Here is a 13,346-nt window from a genome sequence, read left to right on the forward strand (position 1 = left end):
AATGTAGCCATAGTTTCAAGAATCTAGAAATTCTAGCCACAGCTAATTCTAATGGGAATATCCACTGAAGTGGAAACATTTTTTCCTATAAAAAATATAAAATTCATCATTATTTCAATTGGGTCATATAATTCCAGTCTTCCAAAGTAAGAATAATTTCTGTCTCATTTTCTAGCATCAGACATGCTTTCCGGAAATCCACTTACAGCCCAGTGAAGGATCCATTTTAGAATACAGAACGTACATGATAGTTTTATTTTCAAGTATTGTCTGTTCTTCTTCTTTATCTTGTTTTTGTTGAACATTTGGCCATGGAGAGAAACTTTATTAAAATAGTCGAGAAAAAATGAGCTTTGTTTGCTATTCATAACTCAAACAAGTTCTTTAAAGGTCAAGATCAAGGAGTGTTTCTGAACTGCTCTGTTCCTGAGCAATATTCAGCCTGGCATCTTTAAATTTTTCATCTCATTTAGATGCAAAAAATGCATTTGCCGGCATATACAGGCATGCTTATTCCCCATACAGGTTATCTGAGAATCTATACGGGTAGTGGTTGTTTGCAAACATACCAGGAGAAAACTGTTACGTTAGTAAACTCCAGTTGCACCTTGGCATGCCTACTCTCCTACTCTACACTCCTCATGATAGCTGGCAACTATTCCTAGATGCAAGGGACAGCTGTGTGTTTTTAAATGTGCCACACATTGGCATATGGAAATGACAAAGTATTTTTTAACCTTGATAACATATTTTTACTTCATGGGTTGCCACATAGCAAGTTATTTTATTGGTCTGGCTGGCAAAAGTCATCCTTAATGCCAATGTTCTAAAAGAGATGGTAAGGCTGCTTCTTTGTATTCAGACTATAATCACATCAGTCTGGTACATGCAACCTGCTGCCCTCCAGCTGTTACTCAGCATAGGGTGTAACACTTTCTCCAAGAAGATATCAGTGTTTGATTGCAACACTGGGCACTTAGTTTGATTGCAGCCTGGGCACTATCTGCATGGGGTTGCCTCTCACACTCCAAGTTAACTGGCTTCTGTAGACTATAAGCTCCACATGGCACAGGCAGTGAGGGGAATAATGAATAATTGTTGTAAAGTGCGGTATGTCAGTACAATATAAATAAAGTTCAGTATTGGTTAAGAAAATAATAGCAGGGGTGGCACTTCATTAACATCTGGAAGACATCCCTGATTTCCTCAAAATATCTAACAATGTATCCTATGTATTTCTTCTAAATGGACACCTCAGGGGCTCAAGGCAAATGCCCTTTCTGCCCTACCCAAACTGGCGCTAAAACCGTAGCCTGTAGCAGACCAAGTTGGCTCTACAGATATCACCCTATGCGCACAGCCATAGCAAACGCCATGCAGCTGAAGTAATACAGAGTGACAGGGTGGGTAGCTAGGACTCATGGCAGAGGTTCGCGTTCTACATCTGTATGACCCACCAAGGCTTCTGTAGTCGCTCCCGCCAGCTGGGAAGATTTTTTAGTCACACAGCCTATAGTGAAGTTATCCTGTGTGTGTGCGTCCCAGCTCTTATCATTTTGCTTACCCGCGGAGCCTGTGCCTTGTCTGAGAAATGTAAGGTGCGCTGATATTCGAGACTGCTTGGTAATGATGGCGGCTCACTGGGAGAGTTTCTTAGCAGTGGCTGGGGTCGTTCTGCCCCGCTAGAATGAAGTGAAAGCCAATTGCCAGCCTCCAGCCTGTTTGTTTGCCTGCAGATACCTGAGGTGCTACATGTATGTAGCAAGGCTCGGAAGCAAGGGGGCGGGGACGTTTGCCCGTTCTTATATTCAGCAGTAAGAAGGAGGAAAGGTGGCAAGCTGTCAGGATGGGCCTGCTGGAGAGACTGAGGAAAGAATGGTTTATCGTCGGAATTATCTTGGTTATCGCAGCTGCTAAACTGGAACCTACCATAGGAGGCAAAGGGGGTAAGTGCCCTGGCTAACGCTGTCCCACTGTGTGCCTTGCCTGTATCCCGGCTCCTTCCTGCACATCCCTGGGGAAACAACTCCATTCACTGGTGCATAAGGCTTCGCAGCCGGCTGCCTTTCTGTGGCCCTGCAACTACAATCCCCACTGAAATAAAAGTTCCTGTAGAAGTGGGGCCACAGGCTGGTTACCCTTTATGATTTCCTGCGGCGTTTGGCGAGTTAAAGCCACGTCTGTAACATGCTGCTTGCCAGCACTAAGCCAACAGCTGGGGTTAAACTGCAACCCCTGTGTCTCATCAGTGTGACCGCACCTTGGCCGGCTACTTACTGACCTCTCCGGTAATTTCCCCTTCTAGTGGCACTCTCACTCCCTGGGCAAGCCCTGCAGCCACACTGGGTACTAGTGGCACTCTCACTCCCTGGGCAAGCCCTGCAGCCACACTGGGTACTAGTGGCACTCTCACTCCCTGGCAAGCCCTGCTCAGCCCTGCAGCCACACTGGGTATTAGTGACACGTTGCATAGACCTGACTTCCGTGTCCTTTTAAATGGGGCTCTTGTAACATCCTCCTCCGGCCAGCTCTGCGCCTTCACTGAGCCTGCAGTCTCTCTGGCACATACTGGAGGCCACTTTGCTGCAAGTTTAACTGCCCCATAGGAATGACACACGGTACATACCAGTCTAATGTTACCCCTTGCACTCTCACTGCTGGGGTACCAAGGGGTGACACCATGTTCAACTTTCCACAATAGCTCAATGTCCCACTTGCTATTTGTGCCATTATGTCATGCTATACTGGCATGAAGTGATTTTGTATTGTATAGTCAATAATAATATTGTTATATTGATCAGTGCTTCTAAAACTTTTCTGTACTTGCTGCTCTTTCATCTGTGTCAGATTGGAGTAGCAAATCCCCCCCCCCCCAGCTACTAGTAAGCCCTAGGCGAAGTCTATTACATTACATTACATTAACATTTATTTATAAAGCGCCAACATATTCCGCAGCGCTGTACAATAAGTGGGTTACATACATTGGACATACAGAGTAACATATAAAGCAATCAATAACCGATACAAGAGGTGAAGAGGGCCCTGCCCAAAAGAGCTTACAATCTACAAGATCAAAAATACTTTATGCAGCAACTAGTGTGGAAGCTTACAGATTCAATGCTAATGCTATGTGTGCTGTGTTTTCTTGTGTGTGCTGTTTGTTTCATTGTGACCCATTTGCTAGTACAGGTTCTGTGAGAGTAATGCAGTACATACACACTGACACACTGACCGACTGAAAGGGTAACACAGGCAGTGTGCACTAAACAGGCCAAACCCCTTAGCTTGCTCTGCACCCCTATAGTTATGCCACTGATCCCTGTGAATTTACAACTCAGATTACATGTTTGCATTGTTATGTATCTCTAAGGGCTGTGGCACACTGGGAGATTAGTCACCTGCGACAAATCTCCCTTGTCGCGTGCGACTAATCTCCCTTGTTGCATCTCCCCGAAATGCCATCCCACCGGCGAAAATGTAAATCGCCGGTGGGATGGCAAACGCAATCGCGGAAGTTTCCTCTCAAGGCAACTTCTGCGATTTCAGGGAAATCGCGGCGCCGTGAATGCCATCTCACCAGCGATTTACATTTTTGCCGGTGAGATGGCATTTCAGGGAGATTAGTCACCCGTGACAAATCTCCGTTTTCGCGGGCGACTAATCTGCCTTGAGAGGAAACTTCCACGATTTTGGGGAATCTCGACTAATCTCCCCGTGTGCCACAGCCCTAATGCAGGGATTCCCCAACCCGTGGCTCATGTCAACATGTTTCTCACCACGCCCTATAATGTTGCTCCCAGTGACCTGAAACTAGGTGCCCATTTTAAAATTTCTGGCTTGGAGGCAAGTTTTGGAAGCACAGAGACACAGATTTATTTCAGGCAGAAACTCCTGCTGTGTGTTTTGGCTCGCAAATAAAAAAAAGGTTGTCAAATCCTTCACTAATGCGTAAGCTCTTGCTCTCCTATTTACACTATGCAAATTCTTCCTGACAATCTCACCCCCCCCAGCACTATACAATCTGATTCACAGTCATCATATCATGCAATGGCTACTGTAACTTTCTGATAATTGGCCTTCCCCCTCCAGAGACTGTCTCTAGTCCGTGATCAATGCTGCTGTCAGGCTCATACTGCTCAACTGCCCTTCCTTCTCTGCCAGTCTCAGCTCTGACTTCCACCACCTTTCAGAATAAAATTCAAATTTAAGACCCTCACAGTCAAAGCAGGTCGTAACTGCCCCCCTACATATCTCCAGGTACTCACCAAACCACTTGTTACTCTCCTCTAATTACCTGCTCCTCAACTCTTGCATTCAAGACTTAAAAAAGGGCTGCACCTGTTCTTTTGAGCAGGGCCTTCATGACCTCTTGTATCAATTATTGTTATTTGTATGTAAGGCTGATGCCACACCAGGCGTAGGGCTGATTTTTTCGGCAAGCGGAAAAACGCTTGCCGAAAATTCAGCCCTACGCTACTTGTGCCTGCACCCAAATGAATGGGATACGCTCGGGTGCAGGCACATGTAGCCGATATACGCACGAAAACGCGAGAGAATGCAAAGTCTCGCATTTTCATGCGTATATCGGCTACATGTGCCTGCACCCAAGCGTATCCCATTCATTCGGGTGCAGGCACAAGTAGCAGGCGTAGGGCTGAATTTTCGGCAAGCGTTTTTCTGCTTGCCGAAAAAATCAGCCCTACGCCTGGTGTGGCATCAGCCTAATCTGTTCAATATACACACTTATTTACAGCACTGCAAACTACGTTGATGCTTTATGAATACATGTGATAATTTATAAAAAATAATCTGCATAAATGTAACAAGAGTTCCCATGGATGTTTTTGGTGAGATGACATTTCATATTCATGTAGGTAGAGGTTCTGCGGTGTCTTTGATATGTATGGCTCATTGTGACCAAAGGGAGTGTCAAAGCAACTGTGTATGTTAATGAGGGTGTAGGTTTGTGTGTTCAGTGCCACGCTACACACAGCACATTTTTTAGCACCCAAGTTTTACAGTTGCCTTAGCTATGCATGCGCAAAACCGTGTCAAGCCTGGGCAGTAACCTTCCATAGAGGATGGACATGTGTTGCTAAGCAGTTTAGAGATTACCAGTCTGGGCCCGGCATCAGGCAGGGCTGATTTGGGAATATGAGCTTTTCCTAAATTCTGCTGGTTTGCATTGTTTCAGAAGTGGTAGAGATTCATCTTGGACTTTTGTACATTGGTACTCTGCTTTCAAACAGCGGGCTATACTTAACCTGTTACACAGAGCTGACATGTTGCAATGCAAACGTTTTGGAGGTTTTTCTTATTTTATTAACGCTTATGAGTGGCTGCATCTCTGTGACATCAACTCATACTGAAGGCAATGCATCTTCCTTAAGGAAAAATTATAGGAATCTCTTATGATGATGATTGAGTGCCCTATTAGATTATACATCTGCGTTTAAGAGAGACCTCTTGCTAAAAGTTTACATAACCAGAATGAGAAACAAAATTGTAACCTACGTCAAATTTGCACAATGGAATCTTAATACCCTTCTCTTCAGTCACCCCAAATATATCTTTTGGAGGTATTCTCCATTGATAAAACGCTTCTAGTAAATATCAATATAATCCTGTGATCATTTATATTGCACAAGCTTGGCAACGTCAGAAGAAAAATATTTTTGGGAATGATCGCACCTTCTGGATGTTATGGTACTTGGTTTGACTACTGCATTATTGCTGGATTCTTTGTACCCCTTTTGAAAAGCTTATTCTTATACAAAATGTATACAGAGTGATATGTTTTACTAATACTATAGTAGCCATCCAGGGACTTGTGTTCTGTTTCTCTATGGTGCTGCCTCAGGATCGCTTTACTGTGACACAGTTATGTATTTTACAGGCATGAAGATTGGAACAGGTACAGGCCCAGCAAATGGGGTGAGAAAAATTTCTCAACTGGCCCATGCATTAGTTGCTAAATTTCACATAGTGACATATTTTGCAGTCAGCAGTGAGTAAATTGCTTTATATCTCAGAATTCATACTTTAATCAATTACTTACATTAGGAAAAGGAAAGGTAAAAACTAAGTAAGCTTTATCAGAAAGGTCTAGGTAAATACAGTCATAGGCACTTACGGTAATGCTGCACTGAGCCCTCTGTCAAAAGAAACACAGAATTTCTTGTCTCTTTTTTTTTTTTGTAAACATGATGTTTCAGTGTCTGACTTCCTCTCTCAGAAACAGCCTTAATTCCTGGGGCCAGAGTCTGCTCAGTTCTTTCCTCTCTCCTCCTCCCCCCTCCCACCAGAATGCTAGGAACTCCCTCCCCCCTCCCTTAGGAATGTGTCATCTCAGCTATAACAGCTAGAGCTGGAGCAGGAAGGAAGCTACTTAAAATGGCAGCTGTTATTTTAAGCAAACCGAGAAAGCTTCTAAAACTCTTTACTCAGGTATGTTAATGGTTTTTGCAGAATAAATATTTTGTTCTAGGTGGCACTAATGTGGCAAATCTATTGGCAGTAAAATGCCGAAATGACTTACCTTCTCCTTTAACTGGGAAAATGCAGATAATTATATGACTACAGTGATTTCATGAGAATGCACTTTATTCAACATCAGAGTTTTGATCAGAATCATAGCCATATACTGTATACACTGAGGGACATAAGTATTTGAACACCCTACGATTTTGCAAGTTCTCCCACTTAAAAATCATGGAGGGGTCTGAAATTCACATTGTAGGTGCATTCCCACTGTGAGTGACAGCATTTAAAAAAAATTCAAGAAATCACATTGTATGATTTTTAAAGAATGTATTTGTATTGCACTGCTGCACATAAGTAATTGAACACCTGAGAAAATCAGTGTTAATATTTGGTACAGAAGCCTTTGTTTTCAATTACAGAGGTCAAACGTTTCCTGTAGTTCTTGACCAGGTTTGCACACACTGCAACAGGGATTTTGGTCCATTACTTTACACAGATCTTTAGATCTGTCAGGTTGAGGGGCTGTCACTGAGCAACAAGGAGTTTCAGCTCCCTCCAAAGATTTTCAATTGGATTTAGGTCTGGAGACTGGCTAGGCTACTCCAGAATCTTGATATGCCTCTAACGGAGCCACTCCTTGGTTATCCTGGCTGTGTGCTTCGGGTCATTTTCATGTTGGAAGACCCAGCCACGACCCATCTTCAATGCTCTGACTTAGGGAAGGAGGTTGTTGCTCAAAATCTCACAATACATGGCCCCATTCATCCTCTCCTTAATACAGTGCAGTCATCCTGTCCCCTTCGCAGAAAAGCACCCCCAAAGCATGATGTTGCCCCCCCCCCCCATGCTTCACAATAGGGATGGTGTCCTTGGGATGCAACTCATCCTTATTTTTCCTCCAAACACAGCAAGTGAAGTTTAGCCCAAAAAGTTCTACTTTGGTCTCATCTGACCACATGACTTTCTCCCATGCCGCCTCTGGATTATCATTGGCAAACTTCAGATGGGCCTGGACATGTGATGACTTGAGCAGGGGAACCTTTCGTGCAATGTATGATTTGAAACCATGTAGTAGTAGTGTTCTACCGACAGGGACCATTGAAACTGCGGTCCCAGCTCTCTTCATGTCATTGACCAGCTCCTCCCTTGTAGTTCTGGGCTGATTCCTCACCTTTCTTATCATCAGTGATACCCCACGAGGTGAGATCTTACATGGAGCCCCAGTCCTAGGGAGACTGACAGTCGTCTTTAGCCTCTTCCATTTTCTAACAATTGCTTCAAAAGTTGATCTATTTTCACCAAGCTGCTTGGCAATAGCCCCGTAGCCCTTTCCAGCTTTGTGGAGGTCCACAATTTTGTCTCTGGTGTCTTTTGACAGCTCTTTGGTCTTGGCCATGGTAGTGGTTGGAGTTTGACTGACTGTGGGGTGGACAGGTGTCTTTAAAGAGCTCAGACAGGTGCTACTAGTTTAGATTAATGAGTGGAGTAGAGGTGGACTTTTTAAAGGCAGAGTAACAGGTCTTTGAGAGCCAGAATTCTTGCTGATTGCCAGGTGTTCAAATACTTAAGTGCAGCAGTGCAATACAAATAAATTCTTTAAAAATCATACAATGTGATTTCTTGAATTTTTTTTAAATGCTGTCTCTCACAGTGGGAATGCACCTACAATGTGAATTTCAGACCCCTCCATGATTTCTAAGTAGGAGAACTTGCAAAATCGCACAGTGTTCAAATACTTATGTTCCTCGCTGTAAATTTAATTTAGGATTGGCAACTAACTGGTATGACATCTGTCGGGTAGAAATAATTCACATTGCCAATGTAAACTAAAAATAAAGGAAGGTTGATATTCATATTAGGTTGAGGTTCCTAAGTAAATGAAGTAAAAGTTTTCCTTTACGTTATTTTAGTTTTTTTTAGCATGTTTGTTACATTGTAACCTTCATTAATGTTGAAGTTCAGAAGTTTCCTTGCCTTGAACTATTTTTGCTAAATCACCTCTCCCTCCAGTTTTACTTTTTATTCGCTGTCCTGGCATCTGACGAGTGCATTCTGTTTTGTGCTGGCTATTGAAGTTGAATCTCCCTCCAGTTTGCCTCAGTAGTTGGAATTTAAGTTATGCTGATGTAGCCCTGAACATTCCCATAGAATTCCGCTTAGTGTGGCTACCTGCTTGTCAGCTTGTATGTCCTATTATTTCTTTTGAATGTTACAAAGAGCAGTCATTGACCTGTCTATACTGCATTGTTGAAATGTTTTAAATGCATTCGTGTATCAGATTAACAGGAGTAATGATGACCAAAATAATATGGTAGTATCAAACACAACTGTTTATTAGATATTTTTACATATAGGTTATACCTCCATTGTGGCAACTCATTTCTAATTTAACCCATCATTTGTTGTTGATCATCGCATCTTTGGCACTGACACTTTGGTTACAGATTGTGCATAGATTCTGGGTTTTAGTTTGTTCAGTTGGGTATCCTATGCTTGCTTTTTTATGGTTGCTAAAATTTTCCTTGCCTTGAACTATTTTTGCTAAATCACCTCTCCCTCCAGTTTTACTTTTTATTCGCTGTCCTGGCATCTGACGAGTGCATTCTGTTTTGTGCTGGCTATTGAAGTTGAATCTCCCTCCAGTTTGCCTAAATACACTCTATAAGTGAATCTCTAAGGCAGGGGTCTTCAACCTTTCCTACTCGTGAGACACAGTCAAATGTAAAAAGACTTTGTGAGCAACATAACCATCATAAAAGTTCATGGAGGTGCCAAATAATAGCTAAGATTGGCTATTAGGTAGCTTCTATGTACACTCACATCAGATTACAGGAGCCTTTATTTGGTGGTAATCTTGTTTTTATTCAATCAAAACTTACCCAAGGCAAGACATTCAAAAATAAGCATCTGCTTTGGGGACACTGGGAGCAACATCCAAGATGCTAGTGAGCAACATTTTGCTCACGAGCCACTGGTTGGAGATCACTGCTTTAAGGGTTCCATCTCTGACTTCATTTGCAACTATTTCTCCTAAGTGCTGTGGAGTGCTAGTCTGTGTTTACTCTTTGTTTTTTTTAATTGCACTCTTTAGTCATCTAGTGCAGTGTTGTCCAACTTCTGTGGTGCCGAGGGCCGGAATTTCTCTAGCATACATAGTGGAGGCCTGCTAATGGAAGCCAGTTTTGACGACTCTCCTTTTTTAAACTGCACCCTCTACAAAGCACGCCCATGTTATCACAAGAGCTTTTAAGACCATGCCCCATTAATGGTGGGTGTTTACTGCGGGGATATCAACCTTCACTCATATGTGAAAGAATTATGTCATATTAAGACACACCCTTAATTCCATATGCCTCCTCCTCCCCTGTGGATAGCATGTCAACCCTCAGCATATAGTTACAAACCTTAGGGACCATTTAATGGCTATTTCCAACTCCCAGAACAAACCTGGCAGGTTCACCTCCCACAGGCAGCATAGGGCAGGCAGAGTATGGCACACACAGGCAGCATAGCGTAGGCAGAGTATGGCACACACAGGCAGCATAGCGTAGGCAGAGTATGGCACACACAGGCAATACTCTGCCTTCCCTATGCTTCTGTGTGTGCCATACTCTGCCTGCCCTACCCCGCCTGTGTGTGCCATACTCTGCCTGCCCTACCCCGCCTGTGTATGCTATACACACAATGCTGGCACTCCTCCTACAGACTGATCCTGAGGTGTGAACACTGCAGGGGGTGGACAATGCAGAAACTAAAAGGTGTGAACAACACAGGGGATTACATGTTTAAACAGTACAGAAGAGTTACAGCCTTAATCTAAGGCAGGGATAGGGAACCTATGGCTTGAGAGCCAGATGTGGCTCTTTTGATGGCTGCATCTGGCTCGCTGCCAAATCTTTAATAAAAAAATTAATGGGGACGTGGCCTGCGCTCGGCGGATAGAAGACGTGTTCTAAGCCTTAGAACACGTCTTCTATCCGCTTAGCGCAGGCCACGCCCTCCTCCGCATCACATCCACATCCGGTATCCTTGGGACCCACCCTACCTTGGCCCGCAGCATCCGCGGCCAAACATATTGTATGGCTCTCACGGAATTACATTTTAAAATACAGTGGTCTGAAAAACGATTTGCCCACTTCCTGATTTCTTATTCTTTTGCATGTTTGTCACACTTAAATGTTTCTGCTCATCAAAAACCGTTAACTATTAGTCAAAGATAACATAATTGAACACAAAATGCAGTTTTTAAATGAAGGTTTACATTATTAAGGGAGAAAAAAAACTCCAAATCTACATGGCCCTGTGTGAAAAAGTGATTGCCCCCCTTGTTAAAAAATAACTTAACTGTGGTTTATCAATTTCAATTTTCAATTTCAATTGCTGTAGTCACCCCCAGGCCTGATTACTGCCACACCTGTTTCAATCAAGAAATCACTTAAATAGGAGCTACCTGACACAGAGAAGTAGACCAAAACCACCTCAAAAGCTAGACATCATGCCAAGATTTAAAGAAATTGAGGAACAAATGAGAACAAAAGTAATTGAGATCTATCAGTCTGGTAAAGGTTATAAAGCCATTTCTAAAGCTTTGGGACTCCAGCGAACCACAGTGAGAGCCATTATCCACAAATGGCAATAACATGGAACAGTGGTGAACCTTCCCAGGAGTGGCCGGCCGACCAAAACATCTAAAGAACTGCAGGCCTCACTTGCCTCAATTAAGGTCAGTGTTCACGACTCCACCATAAGAAAGAGACTGGGCAAAAACGGCCTGCATGGCAGATTTCCAAGGCGCAAACCACTTTTAAGCAAAAAGAACATTAAGGCTCGTCTCAATTTTGCTAAAAAACATCTCAATGATTGCCAAGACTTTTGGGAAAATACCTTGTGGACCGACGAGACAAAAGTTGAACTTTTTGGAAGGTGCGTGTCCCGTTACATCTGGCGTAAAAGTAACACAGCATTTCAGAAAAAGAACATCATACCAACAGTAAAATATGGTGGTGGTAGTGTGATGGTCTGGGTTGTTTTGCTGCTTCAGGACCTGGAAGGCTTGCTGTGATAGATGGAACCATGAATTCTACTGTCTACCAAAAAACCCTGAAGGAGAATGTCCGGCCATCTGTTCGTCAACTCAAGCTGAAGCGATCTTGGGTGCTGCAGCAGGACAATGACCCAAAACACACCAGCAAATCCACCTCTGAATGGCTGAAGAAAAACAAAATGAAGACTTTGGAGTGGCCTAGTCAAAGTCCTGACCTGAATCCTATTGAGATGTTGTGGCATGACCTTAAAAAGGCAGTTCATGCTAGAAAACCCTTAAATAAAGCTGAATTACAACAATTCTGCAAAGATGAGTGGGCCAAAATTCCTCCAGAGCGCTGTAAAAGACTCGTTGCAAGTTATCGCAAACGCTTGATTGCAGTTATTGCTGCTAAGGGTGGCCCAACCAGTTATTGGGTTCAGGGGGCAATTACTTTTTCACACAGGGCCATGTAGGTTTGGATTTTTTTTCTCCCTAAATAATAAAAACCCTTATTTCAAAACTGCATTTTGTGTTTACTTGTGTTATCTTTGACTAATAGTTAAATGTGTTTGATGATCAGAAACATTTTGTGTGACAAACATGCAAAAGAATAAGAAATCAGGAAGGGGGCAAATAGTTTTTCACACCACTGTATGTGGAGTTTTATGGCTCTCTCAGCCAAAAAGGTTCCCAACCCCTGATCTAAGGTGTTAACACCTTAGATAGTTAGGTATTGACACCATTTAAAGCTTACACAAAGGTAAGCCATCAAAGCAGCCAGACAGGTGGGGGGGCCACACAGAGGGTGGTCACGGGACAGCCCTGATCTAATGGAAATACTTATCTTCATCAAAGATTATTCAGACTCACTTTACAGTTAGGGGACCCATTCATTAAAGCACATTTTTTTTTCTTGTTTTAGAAAAAATGTCCATGATAATTTCATAAAAAAGTTGTGGAATTTTAGTGGTTTTCTTTAATTTCCATGAAAAAGTCATAATTTTGTAAAGACTACGACCATTTCAGAATTCATTCATAGTCATCTGTGACCATCTTTTGGCCAGGTTGGATCTGTAGAGTGCCATTGAGTCCTATGGAAGGCTTCCAAAATCATACATTGAAGGTTTCAAAGCCAAAAAGGTTTTTGCACCATTTACGAACATTCGGATCCGAAAATTTTGTGACTTTTGGAACACAACAACTATATTTTCGTACGACTGATAAAATAATTTTCGTGACATTTTGTGACGATAAATCGGAAATTATTGTGGATTTTAACCACAAAAAAAATTGTGGTTTTAAGAATGAGCCCCTTAGAGTCTCGCCCTGTTGCCATACTATTCTAATCACTTGAAATTATTTTTTAAAGGGGAGTGGCCAAGTAGCCAGGGGGGAGTTATTGGGTTGTGTGTCATTTTATTGTCACTAGGAGGAGTTGCATATAGTTATGCCCATATAATCATCAAACAATATCACACTAGTTCAGGCAATAGTTCCTGGGGCAGGATGTATTCATTAATTCTATTAATATCAAAGTCAACAGCATGTGGTGGTGTATGATTTATACATTAGGGTCGGTTGATTTTCAGCCTGAAAATGCATACTTTTGCATCAGTGTAGCTGCGCACTGGCCAACATCGTGCCAGTTTGTGACAGAGGAGCAAATGGCAGCAGAATGCTTTTTCTCATTCTAAGTACAAAACTTATGCTGAGAAAAAGCAGAGCACCTGCCTGGTGTGCCTTTGCCCTTACTAAAAAGGAGAAAGCAATATCACACTTTGGGCTGTGCCATATGGGGCAGCTTCTTGACCTACGGATAAACCTGGCCAAACATGCA

At 42.8% G+C, this 13,346-nt stretch overlaps 1 protein-coding gene across 3 annotated transcripts in view; it reads left to right on the plus strand.

The window, feature by feature from the left end:
- Positions 1-1,449: 1,449 nt before the first annotated feature.
- The window catches only part of slc10a7 (solute carrier family 10 member 7), a 113,357-nt gene continuing 101,460 nt past the window's right edge, over positions 1,450-13,346 (plus strand). For 2 of the 3 annotated variants that reach the window (XM_031897996.1, XM_031897994.1), the window contains exon 1: positions 1,450-1,946. In XM_031897996.1, coding sequence (XP_031753856.1) covers positions 1,847-1,946 — 100 coding nt within the window. In that variant the 5' untranslated portion in view covers positions 1,450-1,846. 3 annotated transcript variants of the gene reach the window in all.

This window comes from Xenopus tropicalis, chromosome 1 (assembly GCF_000004195.4).
Source record: "Xenopus tropicalis strain Nigerian chromosome 1, UCB_Xtro_10.0, whole genome shotgun sequence".
NCBI classification, from domain to species: domain Eukaryota; kingdom Metazoa; phylum Chordata; class Amphibia; order Anura; family Pipidae; genus Xenopus; species Xenopus tropicalis.